The sequence below is a fragment of the Saccharomyces paradoxus genome, chromosome VII (assembly GCF_002079055.1).
Source record: "Saccharomyces paradoxus chromosome VII, complete sequence".
NCBI lineage: Eukaryota > Fungi > Ascomycota > Saccharomycetes > Saccharomycetales > Saccharomycetaceae > Saccharomyces > Saccharomyces paradoxus.
The window spans coordinates 849,970-877,006 of record NC_047493.1 but is presented as its reverse complement, the minus strand read 5'-3'; the positions used below and the strand labels follow the sequence as shown (position 1 = coordinate 877,006).

General features: G+C 39.7%; 14 protein-coding genes across 14 annotated transcripts; 9 read left to right on the top strand and 5 right to left on the bottom strand.

Annotated features, from left to right (window-relative positions):
• Window positions 1-101: 101 nt before the first annotated feature.
• On the bottom strand, window positions 102-548 carry YCH1 (phosphatase YCH1; the record flags this gene model as incomplete). Its single annotated transcript, XM_033910647.1, has 1 exon — window positions 102-548. The coding sequence occupies one exon, from the start codon at window positions 546-548 to the stop codon at window positions 102-104; it is 447 nt and encodes a 148-aa protein (XP_033766538.1).
• Window positions 549-1,025: 477 nt separating this feature from the next.
• On the top strand, window positions 1,026-2,318 carry PCT1 (choline-phosphate cytidylyltransferase; the record flags this gene model as incomplete). Its single annotated transcript, XM_033910646.1, has 1 exon — window positions 1,026-2,318. One exon carries the CDS (start codon window positions 1,026-1,028, stop codon window positions 2,316-2,318), a length of 1,293 nt encoding a protein of 430 aa, XP_033766537.1.
• Window positions 2,319-2,563: 245 nt separating this feature from the next.
• SPAR_G04140 (uncharacterized protein) lies at window positions 2,564-3,241 on the top strand (the record flags this gene model as incomplete). The annotated part of the gene is made up of 1 exon (XM_033910645.1): window positions 2,564-3,241. One exon carries the CDS (start codon window positions 2,564-2,566, stop codon window positions 3,239-3,241), a length of 678 nt encoding a protein of 225 aa, XP_033766536.1.
• Window positions 3,242-3,493: 252 nt separating this feature from the next.
• Window positions 3,494-5,860, top strand: ELP2 (Elongator subunit ELP2; the record flags this gene model as incomplete). Its single annotated transcript, XM_033910644.1, has 1 exon — window positions 3,494-5,860. One exon carries the CDS (start codon window positions 3,494-3,496, stop codon window positions 5,858-5,860), a length of 2,367 nt encoding a protein of 788 aa, XP_033766535.1.
• Window positions 5,861-5,977: 117 nt separating this feature from the next.
• On the bottom strand, window positions 5,978-8,257 carry PMT6 (dolichyl-phosphate-mannose-protein mannosyltransferase PMT6; the record flags this gene model as incomplete). Its single annotated transcript, XM_033910643.1, has 1 exon — window positions 5,978-8,257. The coding sequence occupies one exon, from the start codon at window positions 8,255-8,257 to the stop codon at window positions 5,978-5,980; it is 2,280 nt and encodes a 759-aa protein (XP_033766534.1).
• Window positions 8,258-8,556: 299 nt separating this feature from the next.
• On the bottom strand, window positions 8,557-11,010 carry YPP1 (Ypp1p; the record flags this gene model as incomplete). Its single annotated transcript, XM_033910642.1, has 1 exon — window positions 8,557-11,010. One exon carries the CDS (start codon window positions 11,008-11,010, stop codon window positions 8,557-8,559), a length of 2,454 nt encoding a protein of 817 aa, XP_033766533.1.
• A 553-nt stretch (window positions 11,011-11,563) lies between these two features.
• Window positions 11,564-13,219, top strand: SNG1 (Sng1p; the record flags this gene model as incomplete). Its single annotated transcript, XM_033910641.1, has 1 exon — window positions 11,564-13,219. The coding sequence occupies one exon, from the start codon at window positions 11,564-11,566 to the stop codon at window positions 13,217-13,219; it is 1,656 nt and encodes a 551-aa protein (XP_033766532.1).
• Window positions 13,220-13,533: 314 nt separating this feature from the next.
• On the top strand, window positions 13,534-15,990 carry FYV8 (Fyv8p; the record flags this gene model as incomplete). Its single annotated transcript, XM_033910640.1, has 1 exon — window positions 13,534-15,990. The coding sequence occupies one exon, from the start codon at window positions 13,534-13,536 to the stop codon at window positions 15,988-15,990; it is 2,457 nt and encodes an 818-aa protein (XP_033766531.1).
• Window positions 15,991-16,100: 110 nt separating this feature from the next.
• On the bottom strand, window positions 16,101-16,841 carry SKI6 (exosome non-catalytic core subunit SKI6; the record flags this gene model as incomplete). The annotated part of the gene is made up of 1 exon (XM_033910639.1): window positions 16,101-16,841. One exon carries the CDS (start codon window positions 16,839-16,841, stop codon window positions 16,101-16,103), a length of 741 nt encoding a protein of 246 aa, XP_033766530.1.
• Window positions 16,842-17,625: 784 nt separating this feature from the next.
• Window positions 17,626-19,380, top strand: XKS1 (xylulokinase; the record flags this gene model as incomplete). Its single annotated transcript, XM_033910638.1, has 1 exon — window positions 17,626-19,380. One exon carries the CDS (start codon window positions 17,626-17,628, stop codon window positions 19,378-19,380), a length of 1,755 nt encoding a protein of 584 aa, XP_033766529.1.
• A 336-nt stretch (window positions 19,381-19,716) lies between these two features.
• PDX1 (Pdx1p) lies at window positions 19,717-20,970 on the top strand (the record flags this gene model as incomplete). The annotated part of the gene is made up of 1 exon (XM_033910637.1): window positions 19,717-20,970. The coding sequence occupies one exon, from the start codon at window positions 19,717-19,719 to the stop codon at window positions 20,968-20,970; it is 1,254 nt and encodes a 417-aa protein (XP_033766528.1).
• Window positions 20,971-21,671: 701 nt separating this feature from the next.
• Window positions 21,672-22,670, top strand: SPAR_G04050 (type I glyceraldehyde-3-phosphate dehydrogenase; the record flags this gene model as incomplete). Its single annotated transcript, XM_033910636.1, has 1 exon — window positions 21,672-22,670. The coding sequence occupies one exon, from the start codon at window positions 21,672-21,674 to the stop codon at window positions 22,668-22,670; it is 999 nt and encodes a 332-aa protein (XP_033766527.1).
• An 898-nt stretch (window positions 22,671-23,568) lies between these two features.
• On the top strand, window positions 23,569-24,567 carry SPAR_G04040 (type I glyceraldehyde-3-phosphate dehydrogenase; the record flags this gene model as incomplete). The annotated part of the gene is made up of 1 exon (XM_033910635.1): window positions 23,569-24,567. One exon carries the CDS (start codon window positions 23,569-23,571, stop codon window positions 24,565-24,567), a length of 999 nt encoding a protein of 332 aa, XP_033766526.1.
• A 566-nt stretch (window positions 24,568-25,133) lies between these two features.
• HIP1 (histidine permease) lies at window positions 25,134-26,945 on the bottom strand (the record flags this gene model as incomplete). The annotated part of the gene is made up of 1 exon (XM_033910634.1): window positions 25,134-26,945. One exon carries the CDS (start codon window positions 26,943-26,945, stop codon window positions 25,134-25,136), a length of 1,812 nt encoding a protein of 603 aa, XP_033766525.1.
• Between the last annotated feature and the right edge of the window lie 92 nt (window positions 26,946-27,037).

Genomic DNA, 27,037 nt, shown 5'->3' with positions numbered 1-27,037 from the left:
ACTGACTACAGTGCGAAAGAGATAAAGAAAAAAAAGAACAAAAAATCTCACCGGGAAGAGTCATGGCCCAGATCTGATCATGTGAAATTGCGCAATTGCGGTTAACGCCACAGATCAGGGAGGTAACCCACGGTGACGCCTTCGTCGTCACCGTATACGGATTGCCAACATGAGAAACCGCCGCGTAACACCCATAGACGACACCGAGGAAGTTCTTCCGTGTCAAGCGACCGAAGAAGCAGCATCGCTGCAGATGGTCCGCGCTGCTGCGATAACATACAGTGGAAAACCACATTGAGCGGTTCGTGGCCTTCCGCTTGCTTTTGCAACAGTTTGTGCTTTAGCTCACGTAAGTACTCCGGATCCTGCTTGAGGCGCGAGTAGGCGAAGTGCCATCCGTCCTTGATATGGCCCCCCATATAATCTGAGCCTCGCACGTCTACCACCTGGAAGGGCTCCCTTAGCGTAGTGGTATGTCCTTCCTGCATCCAACGATGCAATTCGCTAGGGTCCAGATATTTTACGTTTGTTATCGAATACGAGTCCATTTTTTTTGCAGTTGACTTCTTTTTTGCTTCAATCTGGCCGCACAGTTATCCGTACTGCACTGAAAACTGTATGTGCGGTGGAAGTAAAAAGCCTACCGACAGCCAGAAAAAAATAAAGGTAAAAAAAAAGGAAATGTAAGAACCAAAAAAATGGGATTGTATTACCCGTATTATGTCGTTTGCATGTAGGAAGAAAAAAAAATGAGTCCAAGGCCTATCGTTATATAGTCGTTCTTTTTCTTACCTTTTTACGCTTCGTTTCTTACGCTTTTTATCAAGTTTGATTTATATGTGGTTTTGGCTTAGTACGCTTATTGTCATCTGTTACTTTTGTTTCATCTGCCGTTCTTGTATTTTCTACGCCATTCCCCTTTCTTGCATACGCCAGTCCCTTCTCTTTACTGTATTGTTTAAAATTCAAATTTCACTCTTGCTATTCTCTCTTGGTAGTACAAAGCATAGGAGACACAAAGAAAAATGGCAAACCCAACAACAGGGAAGTCCTCGATTAGGGCCAAGCTTTCTAACTCTTCGCTATCAAACCTATTTAAAAAAAATAAAAATAAAAGGCAGCATGAGGAAACGGAAGAGCAGGAAGAGCAGGAAGAGCAGGACAACGAGCATAAAGATGAAGGTAAGCACCAAGATGAAAATAAGGAGACACAGCTTACTCCCCGGAAGCGTCGTCGGTTGACGAAAGAGTTTGAAGAAAACGAAGCTCGTTACACTAACGAACTGCCCAAGGAACTGCGCAAGTACCGTCCAAAGGGTTTCAGATTCAATTTACCTCCAACAGATAGACCCATCAGGATATATGCAGATGGTGTTTTTGATCTTTTCCACCTCGGCCACATGAAGCAACTGGAACAGTGCAAGAAGGCATTCCCTAATGTGACACTGATAGTCGGTGTGCCTAGCGATAAAATTACTCACAAATTAAAAGGTTTGACTGTACTGACCGATAAGCAGCGTTGCGAGACTTTAACGCACTGCAAATGGGTTGACGAAGTTGTGCCTAACGCTCCTTGGTGTGTTACTCCAGAATTCTTGTTGGAGCACAAGATCGACTACGTGGCTCACGACGACATTCCTTACGTTAGTGCCGACAGCGACGATATTTACAAGCCAATAAAAGAGATGGGTAAATTTTTGACTACCCAAAGAACGGACGGTGTTTCCACAAGTGATATCATCACGAAGATCATCAGAGACTATGACAAATATTTGATGAGAAATTTTGCAAGGGGGGCCACCAGACAGGAACTGAACGTTTCTTGGTTGAAAAAAAACGAATTAGAGTTCAAGAAACACATCAATGAATTTAGGTCATATTTCAAGAAAAACCAGACAAATCTGAATAACGCCTCCAGAGACTTGTATTTCGAAGTGCGTGAAATCTTGCTAAAGAAAACTTTGGGCAAAAAACTTTACTCCAAGTTAATAGGCAATGAGTTAAAGAAACAAAACCAACGACAAAGAAAACAGAATTTTTTGGATGATCCGTTTACTAGGAAACTAATCAGGGAAGCGTCTCCCGCTACAGAATTTGCCAACGAATTTACGGGCGAAAATTCCACTGCTAAATCATCGAATGAGAACGGAAGTCTTTTCAGCCAGGAAGATGATGAGGACACGAATTCCAACAATACAAACACGAATTCAGATTCAGATTCAAACACTAACTCAACGCCTCCCAGTGACGATGACGATGACAACGATAGGTTAACTTTGGAAAATTTAACACAAAAGAAGAAACAATCTGCGAACTGAGCCCCCTCACCATTCTCCTTCTCCCCCTTCAACCCTTATTTACCGTCTCCACCTATACAAAAGCGTATGTACATATTTAAAGATATAACAAGATAAAAAGCTGTTTTTCCTGTAGCGTATCCATCCCTTTAACAGCCGCACCTTCAAACGACTTCACCCCTTATATAAACATAGATGTACGATGCGCAACGAACTTGAATGTTGCTCATCATCAATTTCGACATCCTAGTATAGGAAAACCATAGATGTCTGACGGGACACTGTTTACTGATTTGAAAGAGAGAAGGTTGATTAGGACCATCGTGCCAAGGGGTTTGGTGCGTTCCTTGAGACTGGATGTGAAGCTCGCTGATCCCAGCGACGCCCAGCAACTGTACGAAAGGGAGTTTCCCTGGGGTAAGTACCCCACCTTTGTAGGTCCGCATGATGAGTGGACGCTTACAGAGGCAATGGCCATTGATTACTACTTGATCCACCTGTCGAGCGACAAGGAAGCCGTTCGCCAGTTGTTGGGGCCCGAAGATGACTTCAAAACACGTGCGGATATTCTAAGATGGGAATCGCTCTCCAACAGTGATTTTTTGAACGAGGTGTGCGAGGTATTTTTCCCTCTAATTGGTACAAAGCCATACAATGCCACTGAATTTAACGTCGCAAGGGAGAACGTCGACACCATCGTTTCGCTTTACGAGAGAAGATTGAAGAAACAGCAATTCCTTGTCTGCGACGACCACGAAACTCTTGCTGATCTAATCTCAGCAGCCGCTTTTTCGTTAGGGTTCATAAGTATTTTCGATGAAACATGGAGGTCCAAGCATCCTGAGGTTACGCGGTGGTTTAATCAAGTGATTAATTCCCGTTTTTTCGAAGGTGAGTTTGAGAGCTTCCAAATGTGCGAGACTGCTATGCAACCTAATAAATAAGAATACATTGTATACACATTGTATAACTCATACTCTGGGCGTTTCTTTGTAGCGATTTCGTTCTTATTGAGCTTTTCAGCCGTTTCCACGTGACTGAGAAACTGTCCGATACTAAAAAAAAAATGAAAAATTTTCTTCTTTTCATATTAAGCGATGGGCTGATAGCTTACAATTGCATATATAGACTAATGAATTTATTCGCACATCTACCCCAATTCTTACGGGAACTTTATACACTAGCGTGCTATAATCATGGCGGAAAACATTACTGCCGAAGCCATTTTCATAGGGGCCAACAAGCAAACACAGGTTAGCGACCTACATAAAGTTAAGAAAATCGTCGCATTTGGGGCAGGTAAAACTATTGCATTATGGAACCCCATTGAACCAAATAATCAAGGTGTTTACGCCACTTTGAAAGGCCACGAAGCTGAAGTGACTTGTGTGAGGTTCATCCCAGACTCAGACTTTATGGTTTCTGCATCTGAGGATCATCACGTTAAGGTCTGGAAATTCACCGATTACTCGCACTTACAATGTATCCAAACTATTAAACATTATTCGAAGACGATTGTGGCATTGACCGGTTTACCGAACCTTATTTCGGTCGGTTGTGCTGATGGTACTATCACTATATGGACACAGAATACACAAAATGACGAGTTTAGTCTTGCTCACGAATTTATCATAAAAAAGGGTTTCTTCTACCCACTGTGTTTATCTTTGTCAAAAGTTAAAGAAAGCAAGTACTTACTTGCCATTGGAGGTACCAATGTGAACGTTTTTATCGCATCTTTCATCCTAAGTAATTCCGGCATTGAAAAGTGTCAAGTGGTTGCAGAATTAGAAGGTCATGAAGACTGGGTTAAGTCCTTGGCCTTCCGTCATCAGGAAACCCCAGGTGATTATTTATTATGCTCTGGCTCTCAGGATCGTTATATTAGATTGTGGAGAATCAGGATTAACGATTTGATTGATGACTCTGAAGAGGATCCAAAGAAGTTGACACTGTTGAGTAATAAACAGTACAAATTTCAAATTGATGATGAATTGAGAGTGGGAATAAATTTTGAAGCTTTAATTATGGGTCATGATGATTGGATTTCATCTCTTCAGTGGCACGAAACTCGCTTACAACTGTTAGCTGCCACCGCTGATACTTCATTGATGGTGTGGGAACCTGATGAGACTTCCGGTATTTGGGTGTGTGGCCTGCGATTAGGTGAAATATCTTCAAAAGGTGCCTCAACTGCTACTGGTTCCTCTGGCGGTTTTTGGTCCTGTCTGTGGTTTACTTATGATGAAATAGATTTCTATTTGACCAATGGTAAGACTGGGTCTTGGAGGATGTGGAGTACAAAGGATAATATTATTTGCGATCAAAGATTGGGCATATCCGGTGCCACGAAGGATGTGACGGACGTTGCTTGGTCTCCTAGTGGTGAGTACTTATTGGCTACTTCTCTGGATCAGACAACTAGACTTTTTGCCCCATGGATTTATGATGCCAGTGGGAAGAAAAGGGAAGTAGCTACCTGGCATGAATTTTCTAGACCACAAATACATGGTTATGATATGATTTGCGTTGAGACAGTGACGGATACCAGGTTTGTAAGTGGTGGTGATGAAAAGATTTTGAGATCATTTGATTTACCTAAAGGGGTAGCTGGAATGTTACAGAAATTTGTTGGTATTCAATTTGAGGAAAAAAGTGAAATGCCTGAATCTGCTACTGTTCCTGTGTTGGGTTTGTCTAACAAGGCTGGTGAAGATGATACCAATGAAGGTGACGATGAGGAGGAAGATGGTAATAAAGTAACACCAGATATTACCGATCCCTTGTCCTTACTAGAATGTCCGCCTATGGAAGACCAGTTACAAAGACACTTGTTATGGCCTGAAGTGGAAAAACTTTACGGACATGGTTTTGAAATAACGTGTCTTGATATTTCTCCAGATCAGAAATTAATTGCCTCCGCTTGTAGATCAAATAATATTCAAAATGCGGTCATCAGAATATTCAGCACAGAAAATTGGTTAGAAATAAAGCCTGCTTTACCCTTCCACAACCTAACGATAACAAGATTAAAATTCTCTAAGGATGGAAAACTTTTATTGAGTGTTTGTAGAGACAGAAGATGGGCACTTTGGGAAAGAAATATAGAAGATAATACTTTTGAGTTGAGATACAAAAATGAAAAACCACATACAAGGATTATTTGGGATGCAGATTGGGCACCATTAGAGTTTGGTAATGTTTTTATTACCGCATCCAGGGATAAAACTGTCAAAGTATGGAGACACCAAAAGGAGCCAACTGATGATTATGTTATGGAAGCATCAATTAAGCACACTAAAGCTGTCACCGCTGTTTCCGTACACGACACAATGGTAGGAGACAAGATTTTGATATCGGTGGGCCTCGAAAATGGTGAAATTTATTTATACAGTTATGTTTTTGGCAAGTTTGAATTAATAACACAGCTAAATGAGGATATAACACCAGCAGACAAAATTACAAGATTGCGGTGGTCACATTTAAAGAGAAACGGTAAACTATTTTTAGGTGTAGGAAGCAGTGATTTGTCCACCCGTATATACTCATTAGCATATGAATAGGCAATGTTCGTATCATTTCTCATGTAAAAAGAAGGGAAGAATAAGTTAATACCTTTGTGGCGTTGTTATTTACAATTTTTTGTAATTCTATATAAAGCCATTGATTTTCTTTTTCCGCTAAAATGCGATATCCCAAGTGGATAACCATTGCAAAGATGAGTATTCCGCTCTATCACCATGCATACCCTGACATATTGGAGCAAACAGATTGTATATGTATATGCATCCGCCAAATAATGACAAATAGATAGGATATTTGACAATCCAATGGGCTCTTGTCAGAGCGAAATCAATCACAAATCCGAACACGAGGATTGCAAAATATAATGCGGGAACGTAGTGATGTACATACGTTACTCTCCCCATCATTACAAAGGGCAAATAATGTGTCATCCAAGAAATGAAAGGGAATATGCCTTGTATGGCGACTTGCCAGATTTTGTCGTCTGAGAGATAGAGCGTTTGCCTTCTCCAACGGTATAACAGAAAAAGAACAACAAATGGGAAGATGATCAAGGAGGCAGTGGAAATCCAGGTATTGAAGGGAGATCCCATAAGGTAGTATCGAGGGATATATCCTGCCCATGAGCACATCCTTAGCCCTTTATGCAACGTTGGCCATTCCCACGCATCAGATGATAAACTATCATATTTATCTTCATCAGGAACTAACGCACTATTAGAGGAGGCCATGGCGAAATTAGTTAAAATAAAATCGGTCCAAAAATTGGATTTTGGTGGAATATAATCCTTTGCGGCTTCTAAATTGTTGTTCCAATGATCCTCTACATTCCACCAGGTCGATTTATCTCTACGGCTCCATGAGTCCTTGCAGACAATTTCAGCTTGTTTAAACCCCCAAGCAGGATATGTCAACCCAGTAGAGGCCAAGTAACAACCCAAAACTTTGTGTCTTAACCTGAAGAAAGTAGAAACTGGATGCAATATAGTTGAATTTTCATTAGAATAGGCTGGATTCGGTGAGTCCATTTGTTTTACAATCTCTATTATCCAATCGTCCTTCTCATCTCCAACACTTTGTGATCCGTAGCCTGAAACTTCAAAATTCCCTCTAGAGACGTGAGAAGGCACATCATGCGAGTGAAGGCTAGATCCTGTATTTTTATGGCTGAGGCGAACTTCCATGCCATCCGTTATCGGAATTATTTTGCCATTCAAAGTTCCGTTCTGGTCTAGTTCCAATCCAGAAGACCTAGAGAATTCAAACTTCCAAACATTATTAGAATCGGCGAACCCATATCCCGTGATTTGGCGCTGTCCAGAGCCTTCTGGATATAATTGAACATGTGAATGTAGCAGATTTGGGCTTAAGCCATGTGATCTTATGGTCAATTCTGATCCAAATACTACATCGCGAGGACCCGCCTCAATCTGAGTTCCCTCTAAGTTTATTTGAAATAACGTATTTGTGGTGGAATCCCCTGTACCGGACTTGTACAACAAGACAAAGTGGATTTTAAAGCAATAGAGATAGATTAGAAAAGGAATAACTATCAGATTAATGATTCTGATAAGCCAATGTTTGTAATATTTTATTCTAGGCAATCCACTATCACAATAGAGCAAAAATAGTTCGATACATGTGTAGAGGCCAACTACAACTGTGATAAACAGACCAACCCATTTCACTGAACAAACGCAACCTATAGATAACCCCGTTAATAACATCCATAAAGACCACTTTCTCGTCATTTGTTGTTTTCTCAAAGTATACAGCTTTACCATACAAGCAAACGTCGTCATCGAGAAAAAAAGCAACATTGAATCTAGTAATATGAATTTTGACAGGGCAATATATGAATGTTCCAAAGTTACCATTGTAGCAATTAAATAAACAGTAAGATAATTGAATCCCATCCATTTCGCTGTGAAGAAAGCTACTGGTGTACATAAAGCGCCAAACGTCGCGTTAAATTGTCTCATTATTTTGAAGTTTACGTTTTCAGGATATGCATTATTAGAGGAAAAGTCAAATTGACCATCAAATCCTGCTATCCATTCACTCAATGCAATAAGCATTTTACCTAGTGGGGGGTGAACATCATGGTAATACTCATGTTTGATATAGTATGATCCAAATTTTCCAAAATGAGCCTCATCCCAGACGACATAATTGTTCTGATCTATACGTTTGAATCTTAGATAAAATGACCATATAGTCAATAAAAGGGGTCCTATGATATCCCTTAGAATCTTTAACGTAGTGTACTGTTCGCCTTTTTTTGTCTTATGTTCTTTTTCTAGTTGGTCAGAGCAATCTAATTGTTCACCTTGGATATCAGAGGTATTTGCTTTTGATTGATCAACATGACGTTCACGTAAACTTTCATCGTCAGTATCAATTGGCAAAAACCCCGTTACCTTGGCTTTGCTCATTGGTGAATAATAAAAAAACAACTATGATAGGACTATTGCTTGCTATATTAAACATTCAACGACAGATATCTAAATAATTGCTTCAACGCGAAACGTGACTACTGCTAATGCTCTTTTTCAAATTACTTATGTTATTACATTGATAATACGGGTAACTTAATACTGTTACAAAAACTGACAAAAAATGTGTGATAAAGAGGTGCTTCATTAGTTTCTATGCTTGTTATGAGTATCTGTCCACCAGAACATATATGTATCCACATATAAATATATATACACGTACATCAGGAGGAGCGTCATTAGTAATTACAATACCTTAGGGAGCGAATGGGATTTAATTCTTGATATTTAATACACTTTAATAAAGAATTTTTGTATTCGTCATCTTGATACTTTTCGTAAATGAGGGACAAATACCACCAAACCTCTGGGGAATGGTAAGCTTCGATCGATTCTAGTATCGCACACTCCAATAGGAATTTTAGTCTTGCATACGCTGCTGACCTGTCTGTGTCATTAACGAAAGTAAGTTGGGCCCTCTTAGCTGGTTTTTTATCGAGGCTTAGAGTATAATAACACTCAAGATTAGTTTCCTCTATACCTAGTTCTTCAGGAAAAATTAATTCAGCGAATCCGATCAAGGCATCTAAATTATTTTCGTCATAGTACAATACTGTTTCGAACTCCTTTAGTGCCACGCTTGGTTCATCTTTTATTATTGATAAATAACCGTTCGCGATATTACAATTTAAATTCTTGAATTTACTTTCGACACTTGAAGCTTCTTTGATGGCAGCCTTGGCATCCTTGTCATTGTCTTTCGTTCTCATGTACATATTCGCAGCGAAGATCCAAACCATTTGTAAAAGATATTCTTTAGTTTGAGAATATTTAGGGCCCAAGCTGTTCAGTTCAGGTTGGGAATCTGGAAATAACGTTGTGTATAGTTCAAAGACTTCTGGGAGTGTCTCTAGTGCTTCTAAAGTACCAAAAATTTCTTCAATTATAGCCAACTGGGTTATTTTTAGGTGGATAAATTGCCATCTATCATTCAGAAGTAAAGTATTACTTTGAAGACTTTCATTCATGGCTTCTAAAACGGAGCAAACGATCTTGTACGACATCTCCTTATCTTCTTGGACAGATCTACAAAGAGCCAATAGGTGCCAGGCTTTGTAGTAGTTTGGGTTTTTGCTTAATATCAATGATTCTATAGTCTTGCTTGCAGTTTCAATGTGTCTCTGTTGCGCTAGAGTGTAAGAATATTTAAATTGTAACTCACGTAATGCTTTCTCTTCTTCTCCTTCCTCCTTCTCTTCAACATCAGTATTGTCTTTCTCTTTTGTTGATAACATCATTGCATTACATAGATATGAAGTCAAATCATTAGATATAAGGAAATCTAACTGATATTTTCTAATTTCGTACAAAGTCGACCACGCATTTGTCAGAACTTTCGCAATGTTTTCTGGGTATACACATCTGGTGCTGTTTTCCAGCCAATCTAAGGATTCTGATTGGCTCATTATTGGCAAATTATACTCTTTGTAGAAGGAATCCAAGGAGGTGGCAAACATGGATACTGTATTATCGTAATCGAAAAGGTTTTCGATTGAATCGGTCTTGGAGGAGTTTTGTAGAATGAAAGAATAGGCGTCTATGAAGGAAATGATGTCACGGTGGGAGTTATCGTTTAGCTGATAGTACTTGTCGTTATACTTCACAAAATTAGCAAAATTTAGTATAGATTCTCTTTTTAAAGTTTTTTTTTTCATTTCATCACTACTGTTATTGCTTAGATTTTGGAAAAGAAGCATTGCTGTTTTCGAAACCTCAATACTTTGAAAAGTCTTTTCCATTGAAGATATTATGAAACTGTACCAGCCGGAATTAACTTTTATATTTTTTATATTAGTGAATTTGAAATAATACTGTAAAAAGACGTTAAAATGCTCCAAAGTCTCGTTATTTGCTTCACTCGCAGTGGGGAATTTGGCCTTCGATAAGACGTTTTGCCCCAACTTCAAATAAAGATCATCACTATCGATGTGCTTTTTGGAAGGTGATTGGAACTTCTTCATTATGTAAAGAAAAAGAATAAAAGGACTGTCGACGCTACTTTTAAAATTTTCTGCTAAATCCTGAAGTTGATTGAACCTTAGTTTTCCGACAATCAAATTGAGGTATTCGAAAAGAAGACCATTTGATTCGGGAGGAACCTTATCCACATGTGTCAGTAGTTCTTTGTAAATGATATTTTGCATGATATTGATGTCTTGGGAAAGTAGGCCACGGTAGTACAAGTTTTCTACGACCAAATATTTATCATACTCTTCCATAAGCGCTGTTCTTTGTGGCGCAGTGTTATTATGAATTTTCAAAGAGTGCAGCAAACAGCGCTGAGATTCCTGAAATTGGCCCCTGTGGAAGAAAAGAATCCCAAAGCAATTGAACAAAATCTTCTCAACGAGTTTTGTAATGTCCGGATAGTCATTCAATTCCTCCATCATATTCATGTTTTTCTCTAAATTTTGACTGTCCTTCAATAAAACATCACAAACGGGCTTTGCAAGTCCCTTCGACCCAATGACATGGTAATGTAGTCTGAATTGTAGGTTAAGTACGGAATTTAAACTATCAAACCCTGAATGGAAAGTACTACCACCTAAGAGTCGCGCTTTTAGCGCTTGGTCGACCACATCTATTATCTTCGATGGAACGGCAGGAGCAATTCGTGCACTGGAATTAGGCATTGTGCAAGTTGATTTCTAAGATCTTACCAGGTAGCAATTTCAGTTTGTTCCTTCCGATCTGCCACTCATTATACCTTGCATACCTAAAGCACATGTTTTTGTTATTTTTCACCACAATAGATGTGGATCTCGAAGAGAATGGAAAGCAAGGAAGAAAAAGAAATGTTGAGAAAAAATAAACCGGTCACCCGTACAATGTCGCCTATTTCCGTGTATATGCGTGGATGTTCTTTTTCGTATCCTTTTATTAATGTTCGGGGAAGTAGTATAATCTGGAGAGGACCATGGAAAAAGCGAGAGCTGTGAATTTGTTCGATGATAACATGCGGCTTTGTCATCATTGGACCACCTTGTTCAAATAAGGGAATGGAAAACGGCTTTGACGTAGCTAATAAGCGTCTTCATATCTTAGTGTTGTTGAGAGGTACATCCGTGTACGCATAATCGTTCTTCTTTTTGTATATATCAGGTCACATATTCTGTTCTTTAGTCTTTTATACGCCGTAAGGGTTGAGTATTATCATAAGTGTAAATAGCCGCACAGAAAACAAATATGACAAAAGCCGTTGATGATGAAGAGTCTCGATACATTGAGGACCCTACTTTTGAAGCTGCTGCTGTATTTACAGGTGGCAGGGATGGCGTTTCGTACAGTAACCAGCGATTTGCTGAGGGTTCCAGCCATTCTTCTAACTTGGCAAAATCACTAGAAGACTATCGACCTCCTGATGAGAAGCTCTCTTCGTTGTCATCACGCGGGGAAGGTGGCGCTAACGAGAAAGAGGAGGGCGGTAACGACGGTGGTCCCTTGGCGAGAATACAAACAGGACTTTTTTCTCCGAGGTTGCGAAATCATAGGAAGAAAATATTGTTGAAGTTTGTCTTCAACAACTTCTTCATCGCGTGTGTGTGTGTCTCGCTCATATCGATATATTGGGGTGCCTGTTACGGAACGGATCGTTACTTTTTTAAAGTAAAAAATATTGTTGTGTTGCAGGATGTGCCATCTAATAATTCTGTTCAGTCTATCTCGGCCATCATACCCTCATTGTTAACGTCTATCCCTGGGACATGGCAAGTCTATAATGCGACATCATTTCATAGGAAATTTGGCTCGACAAACTCCAGCGAAATTGATGCAAAAGTGGTCGATTTAATTCATGAAGAGAGATATTGGTTGGCGTTAAATGCTAAACCAAATGCTACGGACACTTTGTATAATTCTTTGATTAGCCGGGATGCAAACTCGCAGTTTAATTCATCAGATTTTTTTGAGTCGGTGTTTGAAAGCGGTCGTGACCCATCGAGTGTTAGATCAACCATTTTACCACTAATGGAACAATTGGAAGCCGGCTTTCAAAAATATTATGTGAAGGAATATCTTCCCTCATTGATGAGCAACATTACTTCCAGTGGCAGAGATCTTAATATAAACATGGAGAATTGGGCGATTGCAGGGCAGTTGTTGTTTGCCTATAACGATTATCGTCCTTTTGCTGATCGTATTCTAATGGCTCCTTTGCAGGTCGGTTTGATTTATTGTATTTTGTTAACAGTTTTACAACTATCATTATATGGTAAGTTGCATGGGGAAATGGCCAAAGTGCTGAAACCAAAGCATATTCTAATCTATAGGCTTTCAATTTCTTGGGCAACCTATTTCCTTCTTTCCATTGGGTTCTGTACCGTATCCGCAATCTTTAGGGTCGATTTCACCCCTGCCTTTGGTAGAGGAGGGTTCGTGATATATTGGATGTCTACGTGGTTAGTAATGATGGCTGTCGGTGGTGCCAATGAAAACGTTCTGAGCTTAGTTATAGCTTATTGCCCTCCGTACCTGAGTATTTGGTTAATGACATGGATCATTTTGAATATTTCGGCCTCATTCTATCCAATGGCTTTGAACAACGAATTTTATAGGTACGGCTATGCCATGCCGATTCACAATGCCGTGGATATCTACAAAGTGATTTTTTTGAATTTAACCAAAAGAAAAATGGGCAGAAATTACGGTATTCTCGTGGCATGGGTTGCTCTCAATACATCTTTGATGCCACTTTGTATGAAGATTGCAGGCAAAAAAATGCAAAAAAATGCTATGCAAGTCGCAGAAGCTGCTGTCGCCGCAGCTGCCCGTCGTAGTAGCCGCCCGGCAGAAACCAACACTGATAACAATAACAACCCTCCCAGAATTGAGGGGAAAGACTAATAGCTAGTTTTATATAGATATATATGTATGTTATATAGCATTGTCGATAATTATTTATATCCTGACCATAATGGGATGCATATGCTACCATCACACTGGCTATATAACTTTATCTGTTTGTTTAGTGACACGTTATTATTAACCCCGGGTAATTTATATATTTTTCCTCATGCCAAGAATTCTGTAAGGCACTTAAGGAACATTCCTAAAGGCCACTTTCATATATGGTTTACACGGTAAACACAAAGCTTGCATTGTAACTAAAAAGGCGGTTCAATCATTCGCCTATATTGTAGAAAAGGCAATATTTAATTATGAGTGCTGAACAGGTTGGGAGAAAGAAGTCGTATAGATGGGTAAGCGCATCTCAAGCTAGTTATGATGGCGCTGGATGGGACAGCAGTGACGAATATGACTACTCTTCCGAGGATGGCACAAAAGGTGCTGGAAGCCACAAGAAAAAGGTCTCGAATTTACCTAGTCTACCAAAGCTCAATTATACAGATGTTAGTGACGAATGTGACGAAAATGCCGGTGAAAAAAAAGGCAGTAATGATAATGATGCCAGTAAGAGCGATATTAGCCATAGTGATAGGGAGGCAGACGGGTTCTCGGATGAGGTGCCTAGCCTTATGGGTTCAAGAGAGTCTGTAGATATGCAAGCAAAAAAGTCTAGTGACCACTCTAAATCAGATTATCTTTCGTCAACGGCATCTTTGAAAAGTCCAAATGAAAATAAAAAAATGCCACATACAAATAGGGCTGTAAATGAAGACCTAGACAATTTGATTGAGCAGATATCAAAGGAAATGACACCAGAAATTAGGCAAACATCCGATTTCCAGCGTGATTCAGATAGTTGTGACGAAATCCAAAACGAAGCACCACCACCGACAACAGTACCCACTTCATCGTCTCCTGAAGAAGATAAAGAAGCTCATTTCGTAGATGTTACAATGGACACTAATGAAGGCGGTACCACCTTAAAGACATCGACAAAGAATGGAAATGAATATTTAAGTAATGATGAGGATGTTTTTGAGCAAAAAGACGACGAGTTTAAAGTATCCGAAACAGGTTATCTTGCAAATATGCTGCCTGCGGAGAAAGAGGAACATTTGGAACAAGATGATGATCGCAAAGTTGAGGGCTCGGGTGCTTTGGAAAAGGAAGGAAAAAGTGAAGAAGAAGCCAGTATTAGGAGTAGGAATTCTACCGAAACCTATGATACATCTAGTAGACGAAACAAGGTAGTGGAGCCGAAATATGCAACAAAGGAAACAAAAATTAGCGATAATGGATATCGTAACTCTTTTTTTAACGACTACCAGCATTCGTCAGAATCTGAAGGAGATACAAAGGACGAAGATAATTGTGATAGTAGTGATGATGATAGATCTTTACCGATTAGCGATGAACATACCGATATTAACCAACAATCGAAACAACTTGATACAACTGACGATGATGCATTATCGTATACCGAATCTATAAAGTATTCAACAAATGAGACAAAAGAAGAAGAAAAAGAAGATAATGAATTCGCCGAGCACGATAATGAATATGCAGATAGTTACAAATTTTCTGATAGGGAAAAGGGTTCTATTGTACTTACGAGTGACGAGGAGGAGGAAGAAAAAGGCATGAGCTCCGATTCAGATGAAGGTAGTCTTAAAGCACCGAAGTCAGGTTATTTCTCTAAAATGATTAGTAATGATGATAAGAGCTCAATCAATGATAATACAGAAAATTCAACATTGAAGCACAATCAGGTAGATACCATTCAAAATTCTAATTCGTTAAATAGCGATTCTGGGTCAGAAAAGAGCAACAGTACCGATGAGGAAGATCACGTAAGTGAAGACAAAGTTTTAGAGGAGAATCCAGTAAAAGATTCCACTGATGTTGATTCTTGGAAGCCAGATAGTGAAGCCTTACGGTCAGGCTTTGTACAGGATACAGCAAATAAGAAAGCGCCGCCAGGCTACGTGATCGATTCCAATGGGAAGTTAGTGGACTTAACACCTGCTAGTATGAAACCGCGTGTCGTATCAACTTATTCGGAGATGGAGAGTACGTGGGATGCATTCCCTTCAAAAGGTGAGGATGAAGATTTGGAGACAATCAGGGACACTAAGACTATATACGACAACAACACGATTTATAATGTTCCCGGTTTGATTGGCAATCAATCAAACATGCCACCTCTACCGAGGGACGCACATGAACAATTGAATGCAGGAAACGACGATATTACGACAGATAATAATAATAGCAACAATAATGCCAATGATCTGGCGGCACGCAATGCATCTTTGAAAAGTGAAAGCAGGACAGCATCTCAAGGCGAAATGACAAGTGTTCATGAACCCAGTACTGAAGAAATGGCAAAATTGGGGCAGCAAAATAACTTGCCAAAGTTAGATATAAATAAACTACTGAATAGTAAGACGCCGCATGCAGGTAGGATAGACCAGTTGAGGAATTATAAGCGTGAGCTAGATGAGTACGATACGGGGATACAAACGTGGATAAATTATACATTAAAATCCTCTTCCAACAAAGATAAAGATTTCATAGCTGAGGAGTACAAGCAGCATACCCATGTCAGGGAAGCATATGCAAATGCGGACGATTTGAGTAAGAAGCATACCGTCATTAATACAGTCGCTAGTGTCAACCAAAATGTCACGCACCTAAGGAGGAAAGTTTTCCAGCACTCTATGAAACCAAAGGATTTATTCGCATCAATAGGTAAGAAAAAACTGTGAGTGCTTCTCTCCTGGGTAGGAAGTACGAAGATGTAAATGCGTTCGATATTCAACTTTACTGTTTTTATGTACTTTTATATAAACAGTGGCAGTTAATGGCGCCTTTTATTCTACCTAGCAGAGGCATTAGTGACTCTTTTCTGAGCATGTTTCCTCAGTTCTTCATCCATCAAATCCCTTACTCTATGAGCACCTGCGATACCGATGGCCAGAACATTCTCCAATCTATCCAACGGAATTTTGTCTTCTACCAATAAAAGAGAAAGTTTTTCTGATTTCCCTACTACACCTAGTGTCACTGTACTCATAGCATTTTCTTCTATTGAATTGGTATCTAATAATGGGGTAGTATCGTACAGCCCGACCGAGATACCACTTATGTAATCAAACATTGATATACCAGCATCTATTAGAGCGAGAGTGATACCATTGATTAAAGAGCCCATAATACCACCATCTTGCTCAAGGACGTGAATCTCGATATCGATAACTGTTCTGGGGTAAATATTCAGCATTACGTTCTTCTCAAACATCCTCACCAGGGAGGTTTGTATCTCAAGAACACGCCTTTCATTCTTGTGACTTGATTTACTTCTTTCAAATTTGGAAAACTTTGTGATGTTCACTGATACGTTCAATAGAGCTTTTGAGGTATCCATTTGAGATTTCAACCTTGGCTCTTTTGGGCCTTTAACAAGAGTAATAATTTTGTTGTTACCTTGTTCCATGTAGGATGAACCATCGGCAGCATGCGGATGTGTGTTTATGGAACTCTCAAAACGACGGAGTTCATTCCATCGACGTCCATCAAGACGTAGCCCTTCTGGTGAGTATATTTCTAGTCTTGACATATGGTTGCTTTATTATATTCTATGGTACTACAGTTTTCTGTGAATGTTTTTTATATTACGGTGACCCTGGAAAGAAAATATGTGAAAAAATGCGATGGAATTTTCCGTTAGGTGACGTTCATTGTGTAATGAATGGCAACATTAATTTATGCATTCATTCTTCTTTCTAATTTTTCAATTATCAATGCCTTAAAATTTTTCAATTTCACCTCGTTACCCGAAGAGGTAAATGTATATCCTTATAACACAAGTGCAAATGTTTGCGCTTTGGCAGCTGAACTAAGTGTACATTAAAATACATATATATATATATATATATATATACGAATGGATATGAGTGACTGATCTGTTGTTGCTTAAGAGGCAGAACTAGAAGTCTTGAATTTTTTTTCCTGTGTTTATGTTTCATATCCATGTGAAGAAAATTCATTGCCTTTGTTATGATAATATTTTAATATAGAACAAAACATAAAAGTAAACAGTTTCTCTATGTCCTTGAAACACAACTCGCCCAAAAAACAAGAATAAAGCAAAATAATAACGTTGCAACGGTATTAGAAACCTCCTCTTCACGAATTACCATTTCCGTTTTTACCACTTCCTATTATCCTCAATCTTGACCAAGTGGTGGATAGGATAACTGTCACTTTTCGAGTCGGCCAACAAAGTCCCAGGCGGACACAATCAGGGGGGGCTTCTCGAGACAAACAAGAGGAAGATGAGCATAGAAGTTTAAAATTATGTTCAGCGACTCAGAGGTGGACAAAAGAGAATCTCCGAAACAATGCCCCTGGATTCATACTATCTCGGGTTTGATCTCTCGACTCAGCAGCTGAAATGTCTCGCCATTGACCAAAACCTAAAAATTGTCCATTCAGAGACCGTTGAATTTGAAAAGGACCTTCCCCACTACCACACAAAGAAGGGTGTTTATGTACACGGCGATACTATCGAATGTCCCGTGGCCATGTGGTTAGAGGCTCTAGACCTGGTTCTCTCGAGATATCAAAAGGCTGAGTTTCCCTTGGAGAAAGTTATGGCCATCTCAGGATCTTGCCAGCAGCACGGGTCTGTCTACTGGTCCTCTCAAGCTGAATCTCTGTTAGAACAATTGAATGGGAAGTCGGAAAGAGATTTATTGCACTACGTGAGTCCTGCGGCGTTTGCAAGGCAAACCGCGCCCAATTGGCAAGACCATAGTACCGCCAAACAATGTCAAGAGTTTGAACAGTGTCTTGGAGGGCCTGAGAAAATGGCTCAATTAACAGGGTCCAGAGCCCATTTTAGATTTACTGGTCCCCAAATTCTTAAAATTGCTCAGTTAGAACCGGAAGTGTACGAAAAAACAAAGACCATTTCTCTAGTGTCTAATTTTTTGACTTCTATTTTAGTAGGCCATCTTGTTGAATTAGAAGAGGCTGACGCCTGTGGTATGAACCTTTATGATATCCGTGGAAGAAAATTCAGTGATGAGCTGCTACACTTAATTGACAGTTCTTCTAAGGACAAAACCATCAGACAGAAATTAATGGGAGCACCCATGAAAGCTACAATAGCAGGCACCATCTGTAAATATTTTATTGAGAAATACGGTTTTAATGTAAACTGTAAGGTCTCTCCCATGACTGGTGATAATTTAGCCACTATATGTTCATTACCCTTGAGGAAAAACGACGTTCTTGTTTCTCTGGGGACAAGTACTACAGTGCTTCTGGTCACCGACAAGTATCACCCCTCTCCAAACTATCATCTCTTCATTCATCCGACTCTGCCGGAGCACTATATGGGTATGATTTGTTATTGTAATGGTTCTCTGGCAAGAGAGAAGATAAGAGACCGGTTGAACGAAGAACGGGACGATAATACAAAGAAAAGTAACGATTGGACGCTTTTTAATCAAGCTGTGTTAGACGACTCAAAAGACGATGATAATGAATTAGGAGTATACTTTCCTCTAGGAGAAATCGTTCCTAGTGTCAAAGCCATAAACAAAAGGGTTATGTACAATCCAAACACGGGTAGAATCGAAAGGGAGGTGGAAAAGTTCAGAGACGAGAGACACGATGCTAAAAATATTGTGGAGTCACAGGCTTTGAGTTGCAGAGTAAGAATATCTCCCTTGCTTTCGGATTCAAACACAAGATCACAACAGAAGTTGAACGAAGATACAATCGTCAAGTTTGACTATGATGAATCTCCCCTGCGGGACTACTTGAATAAAAGGCCGGAAAAGGCTTTCTTTGTAGGTGGAGCTTCCAAGAACGATGCTATTGTGAAGAAGTTTGCTCAGATCATTGGCGCTACAAAGGGTAATTTTAGGTTAGAAACACCGAACTCGTGCGCTCTTGGTGGTTGTTATAAAGCTATGTGGTCATTGCTATATGAATCTAACAAGACTACAGCTCCATTCGATAAATTTCTGAATGACAATTTCCCATGGAATGTAATGGAAAGCATTTCCGATGTGGATAATGAAAGTTGGGATCACTATAATTCAAAGATAGTTCCATTAAGCGAACTAGAAAAGACGCTCATTTAAAACATGCTTAAATGACTCATTAGGTACTCGTACGTACACACACAAACGTATGTATATATATATATATATATATATACCGCTATTATGTATGCAAACATGACAATGTGTGTAATTCGTATATTGTAGTAACAAGTCATCATTTTGTTCCCCGTTCGGAAAATGACAAAAAGTAAAATCAAACAATGAAGAATAAAAAAGAGTTTAAGGAAGGGTGGTGACCAGCAACAAGCGAGACAGAATCGGACAAAAGCCAATCAGCACCTTCCAGTGAGAATATCAAAAAGTATTGAAAAATCTAGGTCACAGTTGAATCATCTCGAGAGAAAAGGTTTAAAAATGCTAAGTGCAATTTCTAGAGTCTCCACTTTAAAAACATGTGCAAGATATTTAGCCAAGTGCAACTATCATGCATCAGCTAGATTACTTGCTGCGAAGACATTTTCAATGCCTGCAATGTCTCCTACTATGGAGAAGGGGGGAATAGTGTCTTGGAAATACAAGGTTGGTGAACCATTCAACGCAGGCGATGTGATACTGGAAGTGGAAACAGATAAATCTCAAATTGATGTGGAAGCACTGGACGATGGTAAACTAGCCAAGATCTTGAAAGAAGAAGGCTCTAAAGACGTTAATGTTGGTGAACCTATTGCTTATATTGCTGATGTAGATGATGATTTAGCTACCATAAAGCTACCTCAAGAGACCAACACTGAAAATCCGAAACCTACTGGAAATAAGGAGTTATCTCCAGAAAGTAAGAAGTCATTCTCAGAAAATGGCGAAGCAACACAGCAACAGTATAAAAAATCTACAGTTACATCAATGAAAAAAGTCGACGGTAGCCAAGCCAATCTTGAACAGACGCTGTTACCATCTGTGTCATTACTACTGGCAGAGAATGGTATATCCAAGCAAAAGGCTTTGAAGGAAATCACGCCATCTGGTTCCAACGGCAGGCTACTAAAAGGTGATGTGCTAGCATACCTAGGGAAAATACCACAAGATTCGGTTAACAAGATAACAGAATTCATCAGGAAAAACGAACATCTCGATTTATCGAACATTGAACCTATACAGCTCAAGCCGAAGATAAACGAGCAAACTCAAATAAAAGCTACCGACAAGCCAAAGATCACTCCTGTACAATTTGAAGAGCAATTAGTGTTCCATGCTCCTGCCTCTATTCCGTTTGAGAAACTGCGTGAGTCATTGAATTCTTTCATGAAAGAAGCTTACCAGTTCTCTCATGAAACGCCACTAACAGATACGAATTCAAAATACTTTGACCCCATTTTCGAGGACCTTGTCACCTTGAACCCAAGAGAGCCAAGATTTGAATTTTCCTATGAGTTGATGCAAATTCCCAGAGCTAATAACATGCAGGACACGTATGGGCAAGAAGACATATTCGACCTCTTGACAGGTTCAGACGCGAGTACCTCGCCGGTGAAATCCGCTGAAAAGGATTTACCTGAAAAGAACGAATATATATTAACCTTGAATGTCAGCGTCAACAACAAGAAGTTTAATGACGCGGAGGCCAAGGCAGAAAGATTCGTTGATTACGTAAGGGAGTTAGAATCGTTTTGAATAAAAAAAAACGCTTTTTTCCGTTCAAATTTATCGTTGTCATTACCACCATTTTAAAGAATACGTAAATAGTTAATAGTAATGATTTTCCTAACTTTATTAAGTCAAAAAATTTACGTTTTATTTCTGCTGCCATCCGTAAATGCCAGGATTTGAGCGGGTTACACAATATATCTCATATTTTCGGTGTCTGGGTCATTACTTTACTCTTGGCATCCACTAAATATATTGGATCCTGCTTTTTAAACTGGCTTCCAGAAAAAAAAAGAGAATCCCAGCACCAAAAGATAGTTTTCCTCACTAACCGTCAGATCATAGGTCCATTCTCTTAGCGCAACTACACAGAACAGGGGCACAAACAGGCAAAAAACGGGCACAACCTCAATGGAGTGATGCAAACTGCCTGGAGTAAAAGATGACACAAGGCGATTGACCTACGCATGTATCTATCTCATTTTCTTACACCTTCTATTTCATTCTAACTCTTTGATTTGGAAAACACCTAAGAAAAAAAAGGTTGAAATCAGTTCCCTGAAATTGTCCCCCTACTTGACTAATAAATATATAAAGACGGTAGGTATTGACTGTAATTCGTAAATCTATACTTCTTAAACTTCTTCAAATTTACTTTTTTGGATAGTCTTATTTTTGGTTTCAATACCCCAAGAACTTAGTTTCAAATAAATACACATACAAACAAAATGGTTAGAGTTGCTATTAACGGTTTCGGTAGAATCGGTAGATTGGTCATGAGAATTGCTTTGTCTAGACCAAACGTCGAAGTTGTTGCTTTGAACGACCCATTCATCACCAACGACTACGCTGCTTACATGTTCAAGTACGACTCCACTCACGGTAGATACGCTGGTGAAGTTTCCCACGATGACAAGCACATCATTGTCGATGGTAAGAAGATTGCTACTTACCAAGAAAGAGACCCAGCTAACTTGCCATGGGGTTCTTCCAACGTTGACATCGCCATTGACTCCACTGGTGTTTTCAAGGAATTGGACACTGCTCAAAAGCACATTGACGCTGGTGCCAAGAAGGTTGTCATCACTGCTCCATCTTCCACCGCCCCAATGTTCGTCATGGGTGTTAACGAAGACAAATACACTTCTGACTTGAAGATTGTTTCCAACGCTTCTTGTACCACCAACTGTTTGGCTCCATTGGCCAAGGTCATCAACGATGCTTTCGGTATTGAAGAAGGTTTGATGACCACTGTCCACTCTTTGACTGCTACTCAAAAGACTGTTGACGGTCCATCCCACAAGGACTGGAGAGGTGGTAGAACCGCTTCCGGTAACATCATCCCATCCTCTACTGGTGCTGCTAAGGCTGTCGGTAAGGTCTTGCCAGAATTGCAAGGTAAGTTGACCGGTATGGCTTTCAGAGTTCCAACCGTCGATGTTTCCGTTGTCGACTTGACTGTCAAGTTGAACAAGGAAACCACCTACGATGAAATCAAGAAGGTTGTTAAGGCTGCTGCTGAAGGTAAGTTGAAGGGTGTTTTGGGTTACACCGAAGACGCTGTTGTCTCCTCTGACTTCTTGGGTGACTCTCACTCTTCCATCTTCGATGCTTCCGCTGGTATCCAATTGTCTCCAAAGTTCGTCAAGTTGGTTTCCTGGTACGATAACGAATACGGTTACTCTACCAGAGTTGTCGACTTGGTTGAACACGTTGCCAAGGCTTAAGTGGATTTATTTTAAATCTCGCGTTTAGATAAATTTTCTTTTCATAGCTTTATGACTTAGTTTCAATTATATACTATTTTAATGACATTTTCGATTCATTGATAGCTTTGGATTTTTCTTAATACGGTGTTTTATTGCTGTTCTTGCTTTGTAGTCACTTTTTTCTGGGCAGTAGATATAAGTGGACAATGCAAGATGAAATTTAAGTTGTAATAGACGTGCTCTCTCCGCTAATTGTACGAATATTGGACCTTTTTACGAGAATTTACAAATGAATTTTCCGCTGGGATAACGATTAGTGATTTGAAAGTCACTCTTTGTGTTTCTATAGGTACAGACGATGCGTATTTTCCTCAAAAGAAAGAATCCCAGCACCACATGATAGTTTTCACCAAATGACAGTTCTCCTCGAAAAGGAGAATCCCGGCATCAAATGATAGTTTTCACTAAATGATAGTTTTCACTAAATGATAGTTTTCACCAAATGATAGTTTTCCTCACTAACCATCAGATTATAGGTCCATTCTCTTAGCGCAACTACACAGAACAGGGGCACAAACAGGCAAAAAACGGGCACAACCTCAATGGAGTGATGCAAACTGCCTGGAGTAAAAGATGACACAAGGCGATTGACCTACGCATGTATCTATCTCATTTTCTTACACCTTCTATTTCGTTCTAACTCTTTGATTTGGAAAACACCTAAAAAAAACGGTTGAAACAAGTTCCCTGAAATTGTCCCCTACTTGACTAATAAATATATAAAGACGGTAGGTATTGACTGTAATTCGTAAATCTATACTTCTTGAACTTCTTCAAATTTACTTTTTTGGATAGTCTTATTTTTGGTTTCAATACCCCAAGAACTTAGTTTCAAATAAATACACATACAAACAAAATGGTTAGAGTTGCTATTAACGGTTTCGGTAGAATCGGTAGATTGGTTTTGAGAGTTGCTTTGTCTAGACCAAACGTCGAAGTTGTTGCTTTGAACGACCCATTCATCACCAACGACTACGCTGCTTACATGTTCAAGTACGACTCCACTCACGGTAGGTACGCTGGTGAAATTTCCCACGATGGCAATCACATCATTGTCGATGGTAAGAAGATTGCTACTTACCAAGAAAGAGACCCAGCTAACTTGCCATGGGGTTCTTCTAATGTTGACATCGTCATTGACTCCACTGGTGTTTTCAAGGAATTGGACACTGCTCAAAAGCACATTGACGCTGGTGCCAAGAAGGTTGTCATCACTGCTCCATCTTCCACCGCCCCAATGTTCGTCATGGGCGTTAACGAAGACAAATACACTTCTGACTTGAAGATTGTTTCCAACGCTTCTTGTACCACCAACTGTTTGGCTCTATTGGCCAAGGTCATCAACGATGCTTTCGGTATTGAAGAAGGTTTGATGACCACTATCCACTCTCTGACTGCTTCTCAAAATACTGTTGACGGTCCATCCCACAAGGACTGGAGAGGTGGTAGAACCGCTTCCGGTAACATCATCCCATCCTCTACTGGTGCTGCTAAGGCTGTCGGTAAGGTCTTGCCAGAATTGCAAGGTAAGTTGACCGGTATGGCTTTCAGAGTTCCAACCGTCGATGGCTCCGTTGTCGACTTGACTGTCAAGTTGAACAAGGAAACCACCTACGATGAAATCAAGAAGGCTGTTAAGGCTGCTGCTGAAGGTCCAATGAGGGGTGTCTTGGGTTACACCGAGGATGCTGTTGTCTCCTCTGACTTCGTGGGTGACTCTCACTCTTCCATCTTCGATGCTTCCGCTGGTATCCAATTGTCTCCAAAGTTCGTCAAGTTGATTTCCTGGTACGATAACGAATACGGTTACTCTACCAGAGTTGTCGACTTGGTTGAACACGTTGCCAAGGCTTAAGTGGATTTATTTTAAATCTCGCGTTTAGATAAATTTTCTTTTCATAGCTTTATGACTTAGTTTCAATTATATACTATTTTTATGACATTTCCGATTCAATGATAGCTTTGGATTTTTCTTAATACGGTGTTTTATTGCTGTTCTTGCTTTGTAGTCACTTTTTTCTGGGCAGTAGATATAAATGGACAATGCAAGATGAAATTTAAGTTGTAATAGACGTGCTCTCTCCGCTAATTGTACGAATATTGGACCTTTTTAAGAGAATTTACAAATGAATTTTCCGCTGGGATAACGATTTGTGATTTGAAAGTCACTCTTTGTGTTTCTATAGTTACAGACGTTTAATCATTCTTGAATTTGCTTGTAAATCGGTATCATCAATCTGAAAAAAAACTCCCGCAGTCTCTTATAAAAAAATACATTAAAAATTAAATATACGCGCGAAGATAAGATATCTAGATGCAGTAATATACACAGATTTCCGCAAAGGTGGGAAGGAAAAAGTTGAGATAACAAAATCTCAATGATTTAGAAATCCCGCTGTAGAGCGCTTATCTTTTTTCCGTTCAACACCAGAAATGTAAAAATCTTGTTACGAAAGATCTTTTTGCTAATGTTTCTCGCTCAATCTTCATTTCTTCCCTACGAACGGCCAAATCCACTTGTTTTCTGCCGGTGTCAAGATCTATATCCTCTAACTTCACCATCAATGTCCAATTTCTGGTATATAGTTTATGTCCAACGTAGCAGACAATCAGAATTGGAAAGGACAAATATCCTTCAAAGAATGACTCAGCGCTGGCTCCTGAACCGCCCAGTGGGAACAGAGAAGTCCAAAAAGATGCAACCAAAACCAGAAATAGAACGATGAAACCATACCAGGACCCTCTAACACCAGTTTGAGAAATGAACGGTAATTCGTCTAAAGACCTTTCTTGAGCTTTCATGGCTTGGCGAAATCTAATATGGGAGAGGTTGATGGCCATCCAACAGAAAATTGTCGACAAACCAGATAAAGCACTCAACCATGTAAAGACTTCAGCTTGCTTATCACTTGCAGCCACAAAGGAAAGCAGACCAAAAAACAAAGTTAACAAGATAGCGTTCATTGGTCTCCCCTTTTTGTCAACACGGTTTAAGAACTTCGGTAAATTACCAATATGAGCCATGGCAACCATACACCTTGAACATGCATAGACAGCACTGTTAGCCACAGAAACAACAGCGATCAAAATAATAGCGTTCATTAATGATGGCAAACCTTTAATGCCCCCGTTTTCAATTGCGATAACCAAAGGAGATGAAGCAGCATCCACTGAACTTGAACCGTTTAGTAACCTAGGATCATTGGATGGAACCAAGCAACCAATTAAAGTCAATATAGTCACATAGGAGGCGGTAATCAACCAAAAAGTTCTCTTTGCTGCCTTGGGGATGGTTTCTCTTGGGTTTTTACTTTCGGCAGCAGAAACAGCAGTCATTTCAATACCGGAATAAGAAAACGCAGCGGTAACAAAAACAGAACATAAACCCTTAAACTGAGTTCCAGAACCATGCCCTACAAAAGCACCTGGATCATGCCAGTATTTACCACCAATATAGCCCCCGTGAGGTCCGCCACCACAGGATAAAACAATACCTAAGATGGTAAAGCCGATTATGGAGAGGATTTTGATCATGGATAGTACAAATTCAGTCTCACCAAATGACTTAACGTCCAACATATTAGCCAGGGCAATGGTGGCATAAAAGATAGCCACCCAGGCGTCGGAGTTAATTTTATCATTCCAGTATTTTATAGTAATAGATGCAGCCACCAATTCCAATGGTAAAAGAACTAGCCATTGAGCTAAGTAATTTAGGTTCACTGCAAATGCAAAAGAAGGCTCAATAAAACGCATACTGTAAACATTGAACCCACCGACAACGGGAAAAGCAGCGGAAAGCTCACCAAGGGAGTTAATCACGGTGAAAAGACACGTACTGATAATAACCCAATCAATGACTAAACTGGCCGGACCACCTGTGGATAACGCGGCACCTGTATTCACATATAAACCGGTACCTATGGCACCACCAACAGCTAGGGTCAAAAGATGTCTCACGGATAGATCTTTACTCAGGTTGGTGTTGTTGATGTCTTCATGCTCTATGTCTCCATTGTGACGGGAGCGATTTGAGGATGTGATGTCGTTTGTAGTTTGGTTTATGCCAGGCGAACCTTTGCTACTTAATGGAAATGCAGAATCAGTTTTGGAAGTTTGTTCCGTAATGAATGTGGTAGATTCTTTTTCATTCTCGGAGCTTGGAGAAGTAGCTGGCTTGAATCCATCAACCATATCTGCCCAATATTCCTTTTTCAATGGGTTTCTAGGCATTTTTATCTCGAGGCTGTATATCTATATCTGTGTACCAATGAGTCAGACAGTGGTAATACTATACGTCAAAAAATATTGGGAAGAACGATAAA